General features: G+C 43.2%; 1 protein-coding gene across 6 annotated transcripts in view; it reads right to left on the bottom strand.

Annotated features, from left to right (window-relative positions):
• BAG6 (BAG cochaperone 6) overlaps positions 1 to 21,969 on the bottom strand; it is a 2,260,316-nt gene that overhangs the window by 1,956,399 nt on the left and 281,948 nt on the right. For all 6 annotated transcript variants that reach the window (XM_044083264.1, XM_044083261.1, XM_044083265.1 and 3 more), the window contains 2 exons: positions 21,562 to 21,636; positions 11,379 to 11,623 (listed from right to left, as the gene is read on the bottom strand). In XM_044083264.1, coding sequence (XP_043939199.1) covers positions 11,379 to 11,623; positions 21,562 to 21,636 — 320 coding nt within the window. The remainder of the gene's footprint in view (positions 1 to 11,378; positions 11,624 to 21,561; positions 21,637 to 21,969) is intronic.

Genomic DNA, 21,969 nt, shown 5'->3' on the forward strand with positions numbered 1-21,969 from the left:
TATATACAAACAAATACACCATAATAGATCCCCAAGCTAGCTGAAGGATGGCAAATACCCTAGGAGTACCACAGAGGGAAGGTGGGTGGGTAATCCTGACTGCAGATGCATTCCTATCGGACATCTACATTTATGGTAGGTACAAAACTGTACTATGTCCTTCAAGGATGCATCTGCAGTCCTTACAAATGGGTAGAATACCATAGCTAAACTAGGGAGGAGGAAAAATGAAAGATTATGGTGTAGTTAGGATCCCTTGCAAAACAGCAGTGGCAAAACCTGCTCGGGATCTAGAGTATAAAGGTAAATTGTAATGCTTGGCAAATGTATGCACGGAGGTCCAAGTAGCAGCCTCTATAATGTCCTTGGTAGCCACTCCTCGTAAGAAGGCTGTGGTAGTGGCTGTAGCCCTTGTGGAGTGAGGCCTGATGTTCTCTGGAGTTTTCTTTCCATGGTAGGAGTAACAAAATCTAATGCAATTTCCTATCCATTTGGAGATTGTCTGCTTTGAAATTGGTTTTCCTTCCTTTCCTGTTGCATATGCTACCAGAAGCTGGTCAGTTTTTCTATTGGACTTGGTCCTGTCCAGGTAGTAGCGTAATTGTCTATGTACATCCAAGGTATGCAACAGTCTTTCTCCCTGTTCTGAGGGTTGGGGAAGAATGTAGGTAGGTGGATAGCCTGATTTAAAGACACTCTGGATACCACCTTAGGCATAAATGTAGGATTTGTTCTCATGGACACTCTATCTTGATGGAAGATCAGGAAGGGTTGCACTGCCATTAATGCCTGTAGTTCAGAGACCCTTCTTGCTGAGGTGATTGCCAGCAGGAAAGCAGTCTTCCAGGATAAGTATTGTAATTCTGCTGTTGCTGCTGGTTCGAAAGGAGGAAGTGTCAATTTTTCTAGCACAAAGTTCAAGTCCCATGCTGGCAATGGTGGTTTCCTGGGAGGTTTTACATTTTAATTCCTCTTAGAAACTGCCTGAGCAGAGGATGTGAGAAGACAGGAGGATCCAAGCTGTATTCTGCTGAAATGGCTGATGCATGTATCTTGATGGAAGAATAGGACAGGCCTGTATGGAAGAGCTCTGCCAAGTACTCCAGGATGTTGGCTATGTTTACCAGTGCCACATCTTCTCCCTTTGCAGTACTCCAAATGAGATATCTTTTCCATTTTGCTGCATAATTCTTTCGTGTTGAAGGTCTACGAGCCTCAAGGATTATGTCTTTAACCCTTTGGGATAAATTTGGGTTAATTGTTCTTATGTAATGTTCCAGGCAGTTAGCTGCAGAGTTTTCAGGTTTGGATGCAGGATGTTGTAGTTGTTCTGTGTTAACAGCAATGGGATCAGAGGTAGTGCCCATATTTGTTCCTGAGACATGCTCCTCAGCAATGGGTACCAATGTTGCCTTGGCCAGTCTGGAGCTATCAGAATGATCTTCGGACGTTCCTCTTTGATCTTCAAAAGCACCTTGTGCATCAAAGGAAGTGGTGGGAATGCGATGCTGTCAGGTTCTTCCAACTGAAAGATAGGGAGTCCACCTTCCAAGCAAGTGGGTGGTACGTCCTTGTGCAGAATCTCTTTAGCTGGTGATTGAGTGGGGATGCAAATAAGTCTATTTGTGGTAGTCCCCATTCTGTTGTGATGGCTTTGAAGATGTCCGGATGCAGCATCCATTCGTGGGCATCCGTGGTAGTTCTGCTTAGTATGTCTGCTAGGATGTTTTCTTTTCCTGGTACAAAAATTGCTTGTAACTGAATGTTGTAGCTCAGAGCCACATCCCATAGGTCCAGTGCCAGCCGGCATAGAGGGTATGAATGTGTGCCTCCCTGTTTGTTGATGTACCACATAACTGTGGTGTTGTCTGTCCTTATCATCAACTGACCTTCTTGGAGAAATGGTCTGAATGACTGGATTGCCAATTTTACTGCCAGCATTTCCTTTAGATTTATGTGCAGGCGCAGCTGGTCTCGAGTCCATAAGCCTTGTATGCACTTGTCCAGCATGTGCGCCCCCCAACCGAGGTCTGATGCATCTGTCGTGATGGTTTGGCTTGGTTGGCTGTTGCAGAAGGGCAATCCTGTGTTTGATTGACAGGCCTGAGCCCACCATAGGAACTCTTGCTTCAGGCATGGGATTATTGGAATTTTGGTTTCTAGGCTGTGCTTGTGTTGAGACCACAAATTCTTTAGGTACCACTGTAGCTTTCTCATATGCAGCCTGGCATGAGGGACCAGAATTATGCAGGATGCCATGAAGCCTAGGGCTTGCAGTACTTTCCTTGCAGTTAGATGGTTCTGCTTTGTTAATGCCAAGAAGTAGAGAGGTAGTTGTTCTTTCTTTTCTGCAGTTAGGAATACCATTTGTTTTGATGTGTCCAGCTCTGCACCCAGAAAGGTTATTCTTTGGGATGGAATCAGCCTTGACTTTTTTATATTGACTGTATATCCCAGTGCTTGCAGCAGGTAAATGACTCTTTGTAAGTCTTCTGTTAGCTTGCTTTTGTTGTCCGCTTGTATCAGGCAGTCGTCCAGGTAGGGGTAAATTTGGATTCCCTGAAGTCTGCAATGAGCAATTACTGATGCCAGGCATTTCGTGAACACTCTGGGCGCAGTAGATAAGCCAAAGGGCAATGCTGAGAATTGATAATGCTCTGATCCTGCAAGAAATCTGAGGTATCTTCTGCAATTTGGTCGTATGGGGACGTGCAGGTATGCCTCCTTGAGATCTAGAGTTACCAGCCAAGACTCCTTGCCCAGCATGGGAAGAAGCTGCTGTAGGGTCAGCATTTTGAATTTTGGAACAATGAGGAATGTGTTTAAAGCGGACAGGTCGAGAATAGGCCTCCATTTGCTCTCTTTTCTTGGTACCAGGAATAGTCTGGAGTAAAATCCCTTTCCTTGTTCCATAGATGGTACCTTTTCCACAGCTCTCATTCTTAATAATTGAGATATTTGCTTTAGAGCTTCTGCCCTTTGAGTAGGTGGTAGGTTTGGCATTCCTCTCTTTGTTGGTAGAGTATGGAAATGAAACCTGTAACCTTGGTCTATAGTTTGCAAAATCCATTTTTCCCTTGTGATGCAATGCCAGTTTTTTGAAAATAATGTTAACTTTCCGCCTAAGGGTGCTTCCAGTTGTTCCCTGGTAGGCGGTGTCACAGCCAAGTCACTGTGATTGTGTTGTTGTAGTGGTTGTGGCTGCGTCTGTGCCTCGCTGGTTGTTACCTTGCCACTGGCGTCCCCTGTAGGCACCCCTGGATTGGTTTCTGCCTCGAACGCCTATTCCTGCCTCTCTGTGTCTTAGAGGAGTCCGGAAAGGACCAATTTTTGGAGGGCCAGTTCCTGCTAAACCTTGGAGGTTGAACCTGTAAGAAATCTTTCACTGTTTGTACAGATTTCGCCTTCTCTTCCATCTTTTTTAGTACCTGCTGTGCAGGGGAACCAAATAAATTGACTTTGTCCATGGGAGCATCTAAAAGTTTTGATTTGACATGGTCTGGTAATGCCTGCTCTTTCAACCATGCATGTCTCCTGATAACTGTGCCAGTCATGGCTGATCTAAAGGAAGCCTCCAGTGCATCATAGCCGCATTTTAAGGAATGGTTACTAACCTGCTGTATGTTATGTACCATTTCCTGAACATATTTTCTTATCTAAAGATTCTTCAGAGGACAGCTTTTTAGTTAACTGGTCTAGCATAAACTCTTGATATTGAATCATATGAAATTGGCAGTTCAAAGGCCTAGCTGACAAAGTAGCAGAGGTGTAAACTTTTTTACCCCATCGCTCTAAGGACCTGGATTCCCTTTCAGAGGGGAGGGGGGTTTTTAGTGGATGTAGTTGCTACAGCTTTAGGGCCCTGGGAGATAGTCTCTGGATCTGCAAAAGGAGCCTTGTATAAATGGTGATGAGTGTCCGGGACCCTGTAGAACCTATCGGGCTTAGCAGGGGCCGGAGGTAATGAATCAGGAGCAGTGCAAGCATCATTAAATGCATCATCTGCAACAGAAAGAACTGGAGGTATAGCTAAAGGCCTATGCTGTGGCAAATGTAGAAAGGTTCTAAGCCTTTTTCTGGAGTCTGAGAAATCTTGGCCCTGCCACTGAAATTGTTCCCTCATAGCATGCAAGGTTTCCCCAAAGGAAAATTCCTCAGGTGGAGAGGCTGAAGGAATGGACTCTTCAGCATCAGAGTCTTCGTAAGGAGAATAAGGAGCCTCAGGAGGGTCTGTATGTTGAGTCATCAGAGGAATCATCTGTGGATACTGGCTCTGGGGGGTCTGCTCTAGGCCTCTTCTCTGGAGGTGGATGAGAGGTCCTGTCTGGATGAGGCTGGGATCCACGAATTAAAGAAATGAGATCCTCAGCCAAAGAAAGCATATGGGAACTGGTGCTGGGCCTGTGAGAGGGGGGCTTGACAGGCACCGTTTTTGAAGCTTTAGCTGCTTTAGCCCTGGCAAAGGCCTTAATAGACATGGCTGCAGGAGGCCTAGCAGCTCCACGTGCAGGGGTTGAAATATCCAAGGGAATAGTGTCTGATAATTCCTGAGAAACCGCAACTGCAGGTTGGATTTCAGAAGCCGATTCCACCAGGTTAGAAGAGGCCTCGGTAGAAGGCATGTTTTCGGCTGGGGAAAGAACCGCTTGCTCGGTTTCAGCCGAAACCGAGACACTCGTGGTTGGCTTAACCGCGGTTTCGGCCGAAACCGCGGACCGCGAGTGTCGGTCCTTTTCCCTGCGTTTTTTGGTTATTTGTGAAGTCGGAGGATCCGACGGCATGATATAAGCAAAATCAGAGCCGAAAAACTGTTCTGCAAACTCCGACCGGCGTCTAAGCATCCGTCAGTTAAAAGAAGCACAGGCTAGACAAGCTGCTACGTCGTGGTCTGGGCCTAAACAAGGTAAGCAGTAAGAGTGGAAATCTTTATGAGGTATTTGTTTCCCACAAGTTAAACAGTTATTCACTTTTTCTGACATCGGCTGAGTCAAGAAAGAGTCCCCAACGGGGTACTTAGCTTTTTAGAATTCTTCGAAGTAGTATTCGGTAGTAGTAATCTCTGGTTCTGACCGACCGGCACTTGCGAACAGCTTCTGCTTCGGGCGCCACGCGGCAAGAAAGACTGAGGAAAATGGCGTCGGCTGATGCCTTTATACCCGAAGAACTGCAGCTATGACGTCGGGTGAAGCGCGACACCAGCCGAGGCCAGACCCAGACTTTGGAATCCGGCCGACCGAAGGGCTGCCTGACGACAGGACAACCCATTTGTAAGGACTGCAGATGCATCCTTGAAGGACATCTGCCTTAGAAGAGGATGTGAAAATAAAGCTGAAGCATGGATTTTAATGGAGGAGAAAGTCCTTTGCGCAACATCTCAGCTAAATACTGTAGAATGTGAGGCTGAATTGTGTCTTGGCCTTTATCTTGGTTCCAGGCACAAAACCTTTTCCATTTGTCCGAGTAAGCCTTCCTGGTGCTTGGCCTCCTGGCTTCCAGAATAACATCCAGAACTGCTTGGGAAAGAGGAGCTGGTTGTATGTTTAGTTAATTTGCCATGCAGCCAGATTTAAAGTTTTGAGCTGGCTGTGAAAAATCTGATTGTTTTGTTATGTGAGCAATTGGGGATTTGAGGCAATATCCATGGTGGGCTGCGGGCCATATTTCTCAATAGCGGGTACCAGTGCTGGCGTGGCCAGTCTGGGGCTATGAGAATCAGTCGTGGTCTCCTTTTTGACTTTCAGAAGAACCTTTGTGAGGAGAGGCAATGGAGGGAAGGCATATACTGTCAGGTTTTTCCAACAGAAACAGAGTGCGCGTCCACTTTCCAAGCTTGATGGTGAAATGTCCTTGTACAAAATTTTGTTAGCTGATAGTTTTGAGGATTGGCAAACAGGTCTATGTCTGGAAGGCCCCATTTTTGAGTTATCATTGCAAATATTTGTGGATCTAGTTTCCACTCGTGGGGTTCCTTGATGTTTCTGCTGAGGTCGTCTGCCAATGTGTTCTTCTGTCTTGGCAGGAATTGAGCTTGCAACTAAACTTGGTAAGCCAGAGCTGTGTTCCATAAGATCATTGCTTGCCTGCATAGAGGGTAGGAATGTGTACCCCCTTGTTTGTTTATGTACCACATTACTGTGGTGTTGTCCGTCTTTATTGCAAGTTGTCCTGGATGTAATAGATCCTTGAAGGCTGTCAGAGCTTTCTGTACAGCTAGCATCTCTTTTTGATTTATGTGCAAATTTCTTTGATCTGCAGTCCATAGGCCTTGAATGCATTGTCCTGCCATGTGTGCCCCACAGGCGTAATCTGAAGCATCTGTTGTGATAGTTTGCCTGGCTGGGGGCAAGGTGAAAGGCTGACCCTTGTTGAGGTGACATGCCTGTGACCACCATAGAAATTCCTGTTGTAGGCAGGGGATAAGGGATATCATTGTGTCCAAGCTGTGGCTGTGTTGAGACCATGCGCTTTTTAGGTGCCACTGTAATTTCCTCATATGCAGCTTTGCAAATGGTATTATTAATATGCAAGATGCCATGAAGCCCAAAGCCTGCAGAATTTTTCTTGCAGTTAATTGGGTCTTTGTTGCCATTGTCCTGAAATATTGAGTCAGTTGTAGTTGCTTGTCTGGCGTAAGATAAGCCTTCTGGGCCGTTGTATCCAAGCTGGCACCCAGGAATGTCATTTTTTGAGAGGGTACTAGTTTTTACTTCTTTTCGTTTACTGTGTACCCCAGGCAGTTTAGTAGATGCTTTACAAAGGCCAGATGATGTAGGAGAATGTATTTGCTTTCTGCTTGGATGAGGCAGTCATCCAGGTATGGATATATTTGAATTCCTCTTTGTCTGCAGTATGCAATTACTGGTGCCAGGCATTTTGTGAAGACTCTGGGCGCAGTAGATAAGCCAAAGGGCAGTGCAGAGAATTGGTAATGGGTTGAACCTGCAATGAAACGGAGGTATCTTCTGCAACTTTGTCTGATTGGGACATGCAGGTATGACTCCTTGAGGTCCAACGTTACTAGCCATGCTTCCTTGCCCAACATGGGAAGTAGCTGCTGTAGAGTTAGCATCTTGAATTTGGGTACTTGTAAGTGTTTAGAATTGTAAGGTCCAGAATTGGTGTCCAGGCATTGTCCTTTCTGGGCACTAGAAAGAGTCTTGAGTAAAATCCTTGACCTTCCTCTCGTGTAGGTGCCAGTTGAATGGCTCTTATGTCCATGAGAGCTGTAATTTGTTTTTGTGCCTCTGACATTGATTTTGTGGCAGGTTTGGCATTCCTCTTTTCATTGGCAAGGTGTGAAAGTGGAATCTGTATCCTCGTAAAATTATGTCTAGGACCCATTTGTCCTTTGTGACAATGTGCCTGTTGTCTGCAAAAAGTGCGAGTTTTCCCCCCAAGGGGGCTGCCAAGAGAGTACTGCTTGGCCAAATGAGGTGCAAGTCATTGAGTTTGCCTTCTGGTGGATTGAGACCGGTCTTCTCCTCTCTTCTGTGTTGTAGTGCCCCATTAGCGAGGCTTATACTGGGCTTGTGGTTGTCTTCTGCCCCTTGTGCATCTGTATTTACCCCTCTGTGGTCTGTCAGTAGCTGGAAAGGACCAATTTTTTTGTTGGCCAGTTTCTGCTGAAGCGAGGGGGTTGTACCTGTAGGAAATCTTTGACTGTCCGCATAGATTTTGCCTTATCCTCCATTTTCTTTAAAACTTCTTCTGCTTTAACTCCAAAAAGCACATCCTGCTGTAAGGGAGCATCTAGTAATTTTGCTTTAACATGATCAGGCAGAGTTTGTTCCTTTAACCAAGCATGCCTACGTATAACGGACCCAGTGACAGCTGCTCTGCAGGAGGCCTCCAAAGAATCAAACCCACATTGTAAGGTATGTTTGCCCACCTGCTCAGTGGTGTGCAACAGATCCTGTACTTCTTTCAATTCAGATTGTTGAGGGAGAGTGGTTATTCTTTGCTTTAAATGAGAGATTAGAAATTGCTGATATTTAAGCATGTGAAATTGGCAATTCAGTGCCCTCATAGCTAGTGTGGCTGAGGTGTAAACCTTTTCCCCCCACCTGTCTAGTGCTCTGGAATCCCTCTCAGAAGGTACTGGGTTTTTAGCCATAGACGCCTTAGCCCCCTTGGGACCCTGGGAGATGGTCTCTGGGTCAGCTGCAGGGCTTTTGTAAAGAAATTTGTGGGAATCAGGCACTCTATAGTATCTGTCAGGCTTAGCCGGAGCAGGAGGTAGTGTCTGGGTTCAAACTGGATTCTAAATAAACATCATCCACAATGTCCAAAACGGGTGGGATGGCAAGTGGTCTGTGTTGGGGGAGTAAAAGAAACTCTCTGAGCCTTTTCTTCTAGTCAGAGTAGTCCTGACCTTCCCAGTGGAAATGTTCCCTCATACTGTGTAAAGTTTACCCAAAGGAGTAGTCTTCAGGAGGAGAAGCTGAGGGAAGAGTCCTCAGCATGAGAATCTTCATAAGGAGAGAAGGAATAATCTTGGTCCTCAGAGGAGTCTGAAGAAATGGACACTTGTTCAGAGGATGCATTATCTTTCTCTTGTCTAGGCCTTTTGTCAACCCCTGATTAAAGAAATCAAATCTTTAGCCATTTTGAGCATCTGTTTCTTAGGCATGGGGCCTTGAACAGGAGACTGAAGTGCAGTCCTTTTAGATTTAGTAGGAGTCTTCGACTTAGAAAACGTTTTAATGGTGAGAGTCGTTGGTCTGAAAATGCCTTCAGAATCCGATAGCATTTCTGTAGCACCGACGTCTTTTGTAGCAATGTCAAAGGGCCTGAACTAAATGGCTGCGTCGGCCTGGCGCCTTCTGCCAAAATTTCTGTAGTGGTCTCGGGTTCCAGATCTGCGGTAGTCAGTGGCTGCATCGGAGCCTCACTGAGGACCGGAGACCGGATCAGCCGAGGCCTCGGAGTCTGGCTTATGCCTGGGCTGTCTGTCCTTATCCCTGCGTTTTTTGTGCACGCCGGTAGTCGGTTGCTCCAATGGCATGGTGTAGTTAAATTTCCTACCTTAGTGTTGTGCGAAATCAAAGCGTCTTTTAATAGTTCGTTTATTAAACCTAGCACAAAACTGACAAGAAGTGACGTCGTGGTCTGGGCCTAGGTGAGGTATGCAATAAAAATGAAAATCCTTATGAGGTATTTGCTTCCCACAAGAAATACAATTGTTAACTTTTTCTGACATCGGTTTGAGGCAAGAAAAGTTTCCCCAACGGGGTACTTAGCTTTATAGAAGACTTTGGTCTGAAATTCGAATTCGAAAATCTCAGGAGTCGGCCGACCGGCACTTGCGAACTGTTTCTGCTTCGGGCACCGCGTGGCAAGAAAGACTGAAGAAAATGGTGTCTGTTGCACTATATATACCCCTGGCGCACTGACGTCAGGGAAGAGGCGACAGCAACCGACGCCGGACCAAGACTTTGGAATTCCGGCCGACTGCGGGACTGCCTGACGACAGGATAACCCAAGTGTGATGACTGCAGCAGGGTAACACGATGAACATCACACTTAGCCAAGGAATCCACATCAGCCTTATACATGGCTATAATCTGATTATCAGCTGCATGATGAAGCTCTGGCTACTTTTTCTTGTGATCTTCACTAATGCATAAAATATCTGGGACAGAGTATTACGTCTGGCAAGAGGTCTCTTACCCTGAAATACTCCAGCACCTAAAGGGTTTGGTTTTCCCACACCTGCTCCAGGTACTGAAACAAGTCCAGGTGATGTCTAATCCACCTTCCATACTGGATGGCAAAGGTACACTAGAGAGATGGGACAAAACATAAGTGATCTATGGTAAGAGCATTGGTCCTGACAGAATCACTTACCACAGGTTGAGCCATTTTTTTTTCCTTTTGAGGTGCAACCAGATTTGATTGGCGGGGGGGGGGGTTCTACAGTTAGGCTCCATCAAGTCCGGGGGGAGAGAGCACCAGACAGAATAAAAAAAAAAACTAACAGTACTGCATAATGTGTCACAATTGGCACTTAAAGGTTATAGTAACAAGATGTCCCCACACAACTAAACTGTACCACACTGTGCTATTATAACATTTGAAATAAGCTCAGAATGATTTTACAACTGAAATAAATAATTCCAGTACATAAAGTCCAAACTCTAAAAGCAACAAACATGCCAAATCACTGATAAAATTTAGCTCCACACACTTTATAACCATGTTAAACTGCCCTAAAATAACATTTAATAGCAAATTTAAACTATTTCTCGGCAGAAAATTAAGACAGAGCAAGACTTCCATAGTACATTTAAATAACTTACTTTGTGGTAAAACTGTGATCAGATGTTAAAGGACACAGAGCACACAGTCACACATACAGTAAATACACAAATGCTGAAAACAAATCCAAGTTCTGCAATACTTTAACAAGAGATGAAAATAAAGCAGATTAACAGTAAAGATAGGCCTCTAGTGTTAATAATAGACATACTTGCTGCACTTCTGACAGAAATACTGAAGAGTTTCCTCAGGAAAAAAAAAACAGTATTTGTAAAAGGTGAAAGCCAATAAATGCTGCTAAAAGCAGAAATCCCATCAGGAATTACTGTAAAGACTGCCACAATTTTTTTAAACAAAGATAATAAGTCTAACAAAATAAGAGAAGGGGGCATACCTCTCAATTGTCCAGAATTTTTGCAGGATGTCCAGATTTTTGCCTCATATTTTTGGTCTATTCTTCATAAAATATTTGTTTTTCTGAATTTTTGTGGCAAATCAGTGAGGATTAAATCCACTATACAATGACAGACATTTGAGTTTCAGATTTAATATCATCCAGAAAATGCATGTCAACACAAGACCTTTCATTCTAACAACTTCCTAAGTTTATAAGAGCGACATTTAAAATGTGTCCCTATTTTTGATGGTTTATCCCCGTCATTTTTGGCTTTGTCCAGATTTTTTGTGCTAACAGATTGAGAGCTATAGTGGGGTCCCCTAAATGTGGCTTATATGAGCAGTAAGCCAGAAAAATCAACACTGGATCCTGTAGGAAGAGGCACACACTGACAGCTGTAGGCTTCCCTCTTGGGATATACTCAGTCAATCAGCTGTCACAGGAAGAGGGAGGGGAGTCGGAGCTTTGGAAAACTTGCCAGTACAGGGTTACCTTGGAAGATAACCCAAAATGCCAAAGAGACAGTGGGAATAATGATAATCACTTAACACTAACTTCAATAAACATGCCTGCTAAGTTTAAGACATGCCTATTATGTACAAGAAATGTTTACTTGCATACTATACTGTACAAGAAATGTTTACTTGCATACCATACTGAAGCCTATGTGATTAATATATAGTCTTAAGGCATCTGGAATTCATTTCCCAAAAGAAATGCTTACTTTGGCCCACTCTGTGTTCCCTCAGTTTGTGTTGCATCACTGCTAGAAGAACTAGCTTCTCCTTCTGTGGTCCTTGTCCTTTCCACAGATGATGTAATGCTAGCAGTAATGGCAATAGCTGGTTGAGTAGCTGGATGCGACACATCCATACTTTCACCTCCTTCTGCCTCTGTTGCCGATGAAGAACTAGCTGTAGGACTCTGAGAACTCTCTGAATTTTCCTGCTGCTGTCCATTGGTCTGTCCCTGTAAAATGGAGCACAAAATGTTTACTGACATCACAACACAAGTAAATTACCTATCAAGAAATTAAAAATAAGGAAATACATATGCTCCTATTAAAGAAGTGTACCAACAACAGATAAACTGTGCCCCATCATGAAGAGAGAAACATCCAACAAAGTTACTCTGTTTGCATTGAGTTACGGGTTTTCAGCAATCATAAACCAACAAATAAATGTTAAAGTAACAAAAAATCAATAATGTTACAATAAAGTACAGTTCTAAACGCATTTACAATGAAAGTACAGTTGTACAATTAAACTTACCTTAATAGATATTCTAGTTCACTGTTACAGTAGCATAGCACCCAACATTGGCCAGCTTTCAAAACTTTAAGAAACCTTTCATGTGTTGTGTCAGGAGTCGAGGCAGGCTCCAAGACAGAGTTCTGAATTTTTGGTGCTTTTTTGCATAGAAAAACTCAAACAACCACACCCTGGCAATACAAAAGGAAAAAAAAAACAGCACAATAAGGGGCTGGAGGGAAGGGCAACTACTGCAAGAGTGTTCTAATAGAATATTTACTGTTTATATAACTGTACTTTATTCAACATTTAGATCACCTGTTGCAGTAGAGTACCATAGCTTAGGAACGGAGGAGGAAAAATAAATTAAGAATCCAGGAGCCCCTGGAGAATGGTCTTAGCGAAGTCTGATCTGACCTAGAAAATGAATCCAGTTTACAGTGCTGTGCGAAAGTATGGACCAAGTTGCTGCCTCCTGAATACTTCTACAGTTCACCCCTTTCTAGAAGGCTGCCAAAGTCTCTGTGGAATGGGCCATAACCCTGCCTGAAAAAGGCTCATTATGACTAGTACACCAAAAGGTAATGAGACATCCACATGGAAATGGGTCTACTTTTGAAACTGGTCGTGCGTTCCTCTTAACTTCACAGGAGACATCAGCTGATCAGCTTTCCAAAAGGTTCAAGTTTGTCTACGTAGCATCTGAGTTGGCTGTGGACCTCTCTCCCTTGTTCTTTGGTTCAGAAAAAAAAACTGGGAGATGTAGTTTACTTTAAGCAGACAGTTCAAGACCACTTAGGCATAAATGTTAAATATGTCCTTAAAGAAGCCCCGTCTCTGTAGAAAGCAAAGTAGAATTGACTCATTGTAAGAGTTTGTAACTCAGATACTCTTCCTAGCACAGGTCACAGCAATGACTAAACCAATCTTCCATGTTAAGAACTTCAATTCAGCCTGATGAGCTGGTTAAAATAGGGGGAAGAGAGTAAGCTTTTCAAGTACAAAGCTAAGATGCCAAGGAAGAGGAGCTATCCATTTCTTAGGTGGACACACATGAAACACTCCTTTTCAAAAACTGTTTAACTTATGCATGGTTAGAAAGGGGGGAATATAACTGTAGACACAAGATGACAAACGAGTCTTGACAGTAATAAAGAAAGGCCAGAGGACAGTAAATCACAAACAAATCAAGAAACTCTAGCACATAGGCCTGAAGATGGTCCTGGTTTTTAGACTGGCACTAACTACAAAGTACAGTTGTGTAAGCTGCACTCACCACAACAGTACGTTTAAATTACTCACTGATTCAGTAACCTTTGGGCTAGATGGACTGCATCCTGCCAAGGATACAACAGTTTTACAAGGCTCTGGCTCTCTCCCACACCTATACTCTTGACTGCTGACTGGCTAGTCCCCTGGGAAAAAAATCAGCAGTCAGAAAATAGAAAAATCCAGGACTTTCTTGCCCATAATAAAGAGCTTACTCATCCTGAACATCTAAAAGATAACTAACCAAAACCATTATGTCCCAACAACTAAATATACAGAAGTACGGAGATGGTGGGAGCACCTACTGTGGCAGAGTGCAATTCAAACATCTGCTGTTACAGCAAGTGCAACTTACACAGCTCTGCTAGGTTCATCAGTCTCAGTGCTGCAGTGGCCTTTTGGTTAGATGGGTTGATTACCAACGCCTATCCAACCTGGGCAGAGGAAAGATAAGGATCCAGAAGCCTCTAGAAAATGGTACTAGTAAAGCCAGTCCTAGAAATGGAAAAGGAACTTAGTTTGTAATGCCTTGTAAAGGTATAACAGAGGACCGTACGGCTGCCTCTAGAATGAGTCTCGAGTCCACCTCTTTCCAATATGTCATTCTAAAAGGCAAGGCTCCAGTAGAATGTGCCTTGACACTGCCTGAAATAGATGTGCCATAGTGGGAACACCAAAAAGCAATAGCACAGGACAACAATTTTGAAAGTCTCCTTTCTTTGTCCCATCAAAAGAAATTAACAGCTGATAAGCTTTTTTAAAGTATTAAGTTCTGCCAAGACTGACTGTGCATAGGCAGCTGAGTTACTTCGTTCTGAGAATCTGGATGAACACTGGGGAAATGATGGCTTGATTCAAAGTAAACTCTACAAGGAACTCTGGGTAAAAATTGAGGGACTTCTTCTTAATGTGATCCCATCACTATGGAAGACAAGATAGGGTTCATACATCATGAAAGCTTGCAACTCAGACACTCTTCTTGTAGATGACAGAGAAATACAGAATCCAGTCTTCTGTATAATGGGCCTTAGGTCCACCTGAAGAGCTGGTTCAAAGGGAAACAGATACTAAGAGGCCCAAGATGCAAAACTATTTTCAGGAACTGTTCTGAAAGGGCAGCAAGATGAACATCGATAGAAAAATAAAGGCCAGAGAAAAGTAACTTGCACATATTACATGCATTCTGCTGTCAAACATATGTGGTACACTCTTCACTGGTGTAGCTATAAATAAGAGGAGGAACATGATCTTGCCTATATGGATCAGCTTAGTACAGTTTGAGGCTGGATCAGCTTATTACAGTTTGGGGCTTAATACAGACATTCTGTCTTCTGCAGACTCCACTAGCCTCCATTCCATCAAGATATCCTTTTTGAGAAGACTTTGTAGTTAATGAAAGACCTTGGGAAAGGGGGACTATGAGGAAATTGTCTTCCCACGAATATATGTGCCTGTATCTCCTGAAGCCTGGAGATCCCAAACCTCTGTCTGTCCCATTCTGCTCCCTGGAAGTCAAACATATTTTACAGGACACTCTCCAAATTAAAGACGTCTCTACAGCCTCCTGCTGCAAAGACACCCAATAGATATTTTAGGATCATAGAGCAGTGTGGAATTTATACCAGAATGCTCCACTTGATTCTGCTGTCATTTACCTGTTTCTCTGAGATCTATAAAAATACAATATGTATTATCATTACTATCTTCACTTAGGGCCTTTATTATTCTTTAGGGTTAGGGGTCGGTATAATGGTTAAGGTCTTTGCCTCACAGACAAGACACAGGGTTTGAATCTCACTTTAAAAGGAAATTGGCTAAGCTTAAAATGGCCTGCAAGCACGCACACGCACACACGCACACACACACACACACACACACACACACACACACACACACACACACACACACACACACACACACACACACACAGACACACACACACACAGACACACACACACACAGACACACACACACACAGACACACACACACACAGACACACACACACACAGACACACACACACACACACACACACACACACAGACACACACACAGACACACACACACAGACACACACACAGACACACACACACACAGACACACACACACACACACACACACACACACACACACACACACACACACACACACACACACACACACACACACACACCTCTAATTCTGGTTGTATGAGCTAGTAATTATCAAAAAGAAATGGTACAGTACTTGACGTGAGAATTTGAATGTCTGACACAAGGCAGAGAAGCCTGTAACTACCATTTAGTGTTTATTTAGACTGCCTTCTAAAAAAACATGTACCATATAACATGCAGATCTCTGTAGCTGGGCATTAGCATATTCAAAACTATATATCTTACATATTCCATACCCTTTTTCTTCTTTGTATAAAATGTACATACTTTAGGTTTGTATACACTTACTAGCCATGTGGTCCAGTAGACCACTGATAAGCTAGCTCAATTTCCCATTTTCCCTAGTTACCCCAGAGAACTGCCAGATTAAGTGATTTTCTCAGTCTTGCATAGCAGATAAATAGAGGCTGAGGGAATCAAACCCGGAATTACATGACACAGTTTGTTTACAGGTCATAAACGTAATCCTCTGCACTGCCAGACTATATGTTTTGTGTAACAGCATACATTACCTTTTACTCATCATTTTATATTCACCTAATCAGAAGGAAATGGACATTATTTGCCCCTTCTCCCAGGACAGACGAGAGTGACTCTCCCCTGCCTGCCAAGAGTACACCAACAGTCGCAGAGAATGTGACTAACCACCGGTCGATGGTGGCTGTAAGAGCTACACCAGAGGCATCTGGGGAACCACTTTTTCCATAGCAGAGTTATGCACCTGTGACTGAGGGAAAATACCAGCCTGCTGTGGTAGCAAACTCTGCTTAACAATCTTTTTTAGTGGCTGGAAGAAGGTACAACCAAGAAACCATTAAGTTGTTCTATGGTCAAGCCAAAGTGCCAAATTCCAGGAGAAGCTTAGCAGCAATAGTTGGCAAAACAGGCAAGTAGTACTTCCCCTCAATAAAACAGAGTAAATAGCACTTCAAACACATTCTTCCACCCCACCCAAAAAAAAAATTTCTTGAGAAAATGTAGTTTTAAATCGCTTTTTATAACCTTTTACCACAAAAGAAACACTCCCGTTTAGCAGTGTACAGAAGTCACATGACGGTCCACAAAAACAAACTTCACTATCTCCAGCTTAAAAATGTATTTATTTAAAGAAAAAGCAAGTTTTCTGCAAGAAAAGAAAAGTTGAAGGCCCCACCCCTCCACCCCCAAAGGGAACTTATCTGCCCAGCAATGGAACAGTTTTAGCCAACCAGACCTTGAAAGCCTGCAAATTAGTGCTCTCTTCAGCAACCAGACATCCAAACCTGACTTTTAGTCAGCTCAGCTCAAGCTAATACTTTTAGTGCGTTGAATGTGCCACGAAACTTTGGAAGCTGGTTGGCTGTCATATCATTAGCGGGATATAACCCATATAGCTCAGGCAACTGCAGAAGTCATAATGAGCACACACTTATCTGTGCCAAAATGGAGTCACTACAATGATCTTTGGACAGTCCTTCTGAATTCTTCAGCAGTACCTGGATATATATTAGTACAAAGGGTCAAAAACTACACAGGAACATTTTTGTTCAAGTAACAGAAAAAGTATCTATCTTCCAATCTTCTTGTATTAAGTCCTGGAGCAGAATTCTGTCAGGTGAATGCTAAGAGTGAAGGCGAAAAGGTCTACTTAAGGAGTTTCCTACAGCTGGATCGATTTCTGGAAGATTCCCTGATTCAATTTCCATTCTTGAGGGTCTGTCTTCATCCTGCTCAGCTTGTTTGCCATAAAATTTTGTTCCGACAGTATGTAAGATGCCTATAGGGTGAGACTGTTAAAAAGCTATACCCTGGGCTACTCCAAATAGACTGCACAAAGGGTAAGATATGTTTTCCTCGTTTCTTTGTGTCTTACATCACTGTGGTGTTGTCAGTATACAATTATCTTTGGTTCCAGAGCCATTAAAAAGTGAGAGAGTTGAGTCCATTTATCAGCGTTTACGTGCTTTGATCAGTCTTTTCTATTTCAAAGACCCTGCACTTTTACCACCAAATACACTGCTCCCCAAGCAAAGTCTGACATGTCTGTTACAGCCTGGTGGAACTGAAAGGAAAATGGGAGACCTACAGTCTAACAAAAAACTGAACTCTAAACCAAAAATTCTCCCTTTTCACAAAGCCCAAAACTAGAATCTGGAACGTCATGTAACATGGATATTGGGACCATGCAGACTTTAGATATCATTGACTTTTTTTTCTCATGTGGAGTCTTTGAAGAGGAGTCATGAGATCCAGAATCCTGAGAAATTACAGAGAAGAGACAGTAATCTAAGTGGGAAAACTCAGGCATACATCTAGATACTGACCTACTTTTTCTTCATAGGTTCACATAGGTTCATACTAGGCTATCTGCCCGAGGGCATTTATAAGCCTAGCCCATAGTTTTGTGGCTTACGCCACCCCTTAGTTTGGAGAAACTATGCCCATTATTTAGCTGTGCCTCTGTCGAGCAGTGACACTGAGGTAACCCCTGGGGTGTATCTGCGATCTCCCATCCATTGGTCAAGATTCCTCTTGAACAAGGCCAGCGAGGTGCTCTGCCTCGCATAAACCGGGATTTTGTTCCACAGCATAGGGAGTCTTTGGGTGATGAATCTATCCCTCCAGCACGTCCTATTAATAACCGTGTCGAGGTTTAAGTCACCCGCCCTTGTGGCTCTGAGGGATCTAGATTTTTGAGATGAAGCATATTCATCAAATCTGGGTTTGACATGGCCTTGTATGTCAGGCATAGGTCACCTCTGAGCAAGCTGCACGCAACTGAATATAACTGGAGTTCTTTCAGTCGTGCAGCATAAGACAGATTTTTGAGACCCTTTATCCTTTTGGTGAGGAACTTTTGTGGCCTCTCCAGCTGCTGCAAGTGTCGGGTCAGATACATTCCGAATGGGGCATTGTACTCGATCATTGGTCTGATGAGTGATGAGTATAGGGAGACTATGACTTCCCTTGATCTAGATGTGAATCCCTTCATGATAAGGTGGGCAATGTAGAAGGTCTTCCTAACTACTTTAGCAATATGAGTGTCGAATGAAAGGCTACTGTCAACCTGGGTTCCCAGGTCCCTAATAACAACTTCTGTGTTCAGGGGATTGCCACCTATATGGTAGCTAGGGGTAACCTTATTTTTCCCGAAGGGTATGACTATACATTTCTTGGCATTTAACTTGAGGCCATGGCTCTGGCACCAGTTATCCGTTTCTGTGAGACCCTTCTGAAGGATATCTGTGTCGGATGTGTTCTCAACTACGGCGCCCAGTTTGCAGTCATCTGCGAACTTTGTCAGCCATAACCCTCCTGTGTTTGCTTGTACTTCAGAAAAGTAGATGCCAAACAAGAGTGGGCCCAGGACTGAGCCCTGTGGGACACCACTTGTGACAGGCTTAGAGTCTGACATGGCGCCAGCAACTCTGACCCTGTGGGTTCTGTCACTCAGCCAGTTTGCAACCCATCTTGTAATGTATGGGTTTACATTTAAGTTGATGAGTTTTTCAATGATACCCGAGTGGGGTATTGTATCGAAAGCCTTTGCCAGGTCTAGGTAGGCTGTATGGACTGCCTTTCCCTCGTCAATGGCCTTGGTGACTGTTTCGAAAAGGTCAACCAAGTTTAAAAGGCATGATCTGCCTTTGACAAAGCCAAACTGGGTTGGATCCAAAGTCTGCAAATTCCCTATGTCTTTATTTATGAGATCCATTATGATCCTTTCCATGGCTTTGCAGATCAGGCTTGTCAAGCTAATGGGACGGTAATTTCCAGGGTCGGTGGAGGCACCGCCTTTGTGGAGTGGGACCACAGTTGCTGTGCGCCACTCCCTGGAATGCGTATCCGGAGGTGAGACTAAGATTAAACAGCTGTCCTAACTGTGGGTTTAATTCCTCGTTGAGTTCATGGAGCACACAGCCAGGGACACCATCAGGTCCCATGGATGCTGTGTTCTTTGCCTTGGAGAGAGCAGTTCTCACCCGAGCGTTGGAGATGTTTGGGGGGCTACAATCATTTGGTATAGATATCTCTCCTTTAGGGGTGGGGGGGGGGGGGTTTGCACTGAACCTGTCAGCCAGTATGTTGGCAATGTCTGTAGGATCAGTAATCTTCACATCATTTTGAACTAATTCTGAGCATATCTGGGAGTTTCCTTTTAGATTTTCTTTTTCATTTCCTGATCTTTATAAAACATTATCAACAGTCTTAAGGACAATAATAAAATAAACGGCCCACAGATAGCATAGTAGTATAGCAGACTATCGTCACTTGTCTATACATCCCATGTTAAGTGGTCACTTTCTCTAAAGCATCACAGTCATTACTATGGACTTAGTACTTAAACTATATGAAGAAGAAACCTGACTGCCAATATGTATGCTTTTTGTCAGTCTTTCTCCACTTGGTCCTTGTATATATTCATTGCTCAAACATCTTCGGAACATTCCGTACATACAACTTTTCTGTCCTCTGCTGCTTTCTGCCGCACTTCTTTGACTAACTCCATCTTTTCCCTAAATCATAACTGTTTATGAAACATAGGAAAAGTCTTTCCCATTCTGGACTTTTACTCTCAGCTGGTCTATTTTTCCTCCTTGTTCTGGTCTTTGTTCACAATTCCATCTCTATCCATTCTATAGTCCACTAACTTCTGCAGCATGGTAATCGCCTCCTTTGGGCTCAAGAAAGATCCTGATGACCTTTGCAAAAAAATTGTGAGAGGTATAACATCCTCCATTTGATCTCCCACTCTTCTATTGGCTGGGTCAAACACACTTCTTTGTGTTTCAAAAGAAAAGTTTGGGTCTATGAACACTTTTGCCTTCCCACCCTATAATCAGCTTCTTGCAAGGTTCTCAACTTTCTAAAGATTCTCTCTCTCGCGCTCTCTCAATTCAAAAGTTTGGAATTAGACAATTAATGATCTTGATCTTTTAGTTCCTTTCATCTCAGGCCACCACATGATCCAGTTCACTCTGTTGATCTTAATCTCTCCTCCTGCTACTCCTGTCCACTGAGCCAAGAGAGATGTTATTGCCTTCTAACAATACAGTGCCTCATTTCTCAGAGATCTTCATCAGCTTTATGTTTTCTTCTGGTCCAGTCACCCAACTCAACCCATTTGACTTCTAAACAATATAGCTGGGCCTCTTCCACTTCTGCCCTTGCCTTCAGCTCCACAATTCTGTCAACCAATTCCTGTATAACGGTTGGGGCTTCTGCTTTAGATTTTAGTAAACTTTATCATAGCAGGTCTTTCACTTAAGACTCTATCCCTTTCTCTTTGCCTATACTCTGATATCAATCCTCGGTAGGGAAAGCAGTCTCCAACTTACAGTCCAAGCTTCTTCTTGCCTCACCCCACTCTACTACCTTTCCCTCACTAGTTATTTGCTCCCAATACCTTGGTTCCTTTGTCGGTTTGCTCCAGTAAATTCCAGCCGCCTCTTGCCCATTTTCTGAAATCCTACTTGCAGTCACACCTTACGACAAAATCTCCCTTCCCATGTTGGTTTAAGTTCTTAGAACACTTTCCACAACTTTCTGAATATAATATTCACTATGTTTTTTTATTCTCCTTAAGAACTTGCATCCAAATTCCATTCTCTTAAGACTGTAATGACTGTATTTGGTTTAACATTACTGCTCATAATAAAAGGTAAATGGTTGTATCCTGACTGAATGTTAATTAATGTCACTAAAAACACAACAGTGATAGTAAGGTGGGGGGGGGGACAACAGTTACAGGGCCATGCAAGTTAGAATAAATAAGTTTAGTGGTGGGCCGGGTGAAGTCGCCCTTCATGTCATCAGATGCAGAGAGCTTGCCGCCTGCAAAAAATGTCCCCAAAAAGCCACAGTTAAGGTTTTTGTCTAGGCAAGACCAGTGCATTTGGACTTGCACTGTACAACTTCTCACACACAACAGTGTACGATAATGAAACAAATTCCACTTGGTTTACTACAGCAAAAACAACACTATTCTCTGCTTTAAACGTTTTTCAAAATGAATGCCAAATTAAACAAAGCAGCTGTACTATGTCATCTGATGGGGCTGTTAAGGCACTCACCCACTGACCCCAACAAACTACACAAGTGACTGCAGGCTAGAACATAAACTCAACTTATAAATTAAATGAAAAAAAGTGTACCTCATCATACCTAATCACAACATTATTCAATTTCAACAGTATCACAATGTGCACTTCAACCCACATAGTACAGTTCAGAGAATACACTACCACTCAACTTACCTCAAGTCGACTAAGGATTCCTTGGATATCTCTTAACATGTGCTGTGCCAGTACCAAACGGACACGGGGCTCACTCTGAAATAATAAGCACACAAGTTTGGTTAATATGCACTTCCCTCCCAACCTCAACCATGTTGGACAGAAAACAAATTCAGCTAATTTCAAAGTAGCTATTTCTCTGAAACTAAGAATGTATACATAAATAATTATCCAAAAACTCTCAAAACGTTTGCATGAAACTCAAAATAGCTCTGTACTTTGACTAAATTCTGAGGCACAGCACTACAGCTTCTCAACTTCATTAAATTTGGCTTGAATGGTAATGAAATTCACAGGCAAAAATATGTAGAAAAATGAAAGATGGGAGAACAAATGCCCACATTACATAACTTTTTAAATTTTTCCAAC

This window comes from Protopterus annectens, chromosome 9.part0, assembly GCF_019279795.1.
Source record: "Protopterus annectens isolate FY-2018-M chromosome 9.part0, PAN1.0, whole genome shotgun sequence".
NCBI classification, from domain to species: Eukaryota; Metazoa; Chordata; order Ceratodontiformes; family Protopteridae; genus Protopterus; species Protopterus annectens.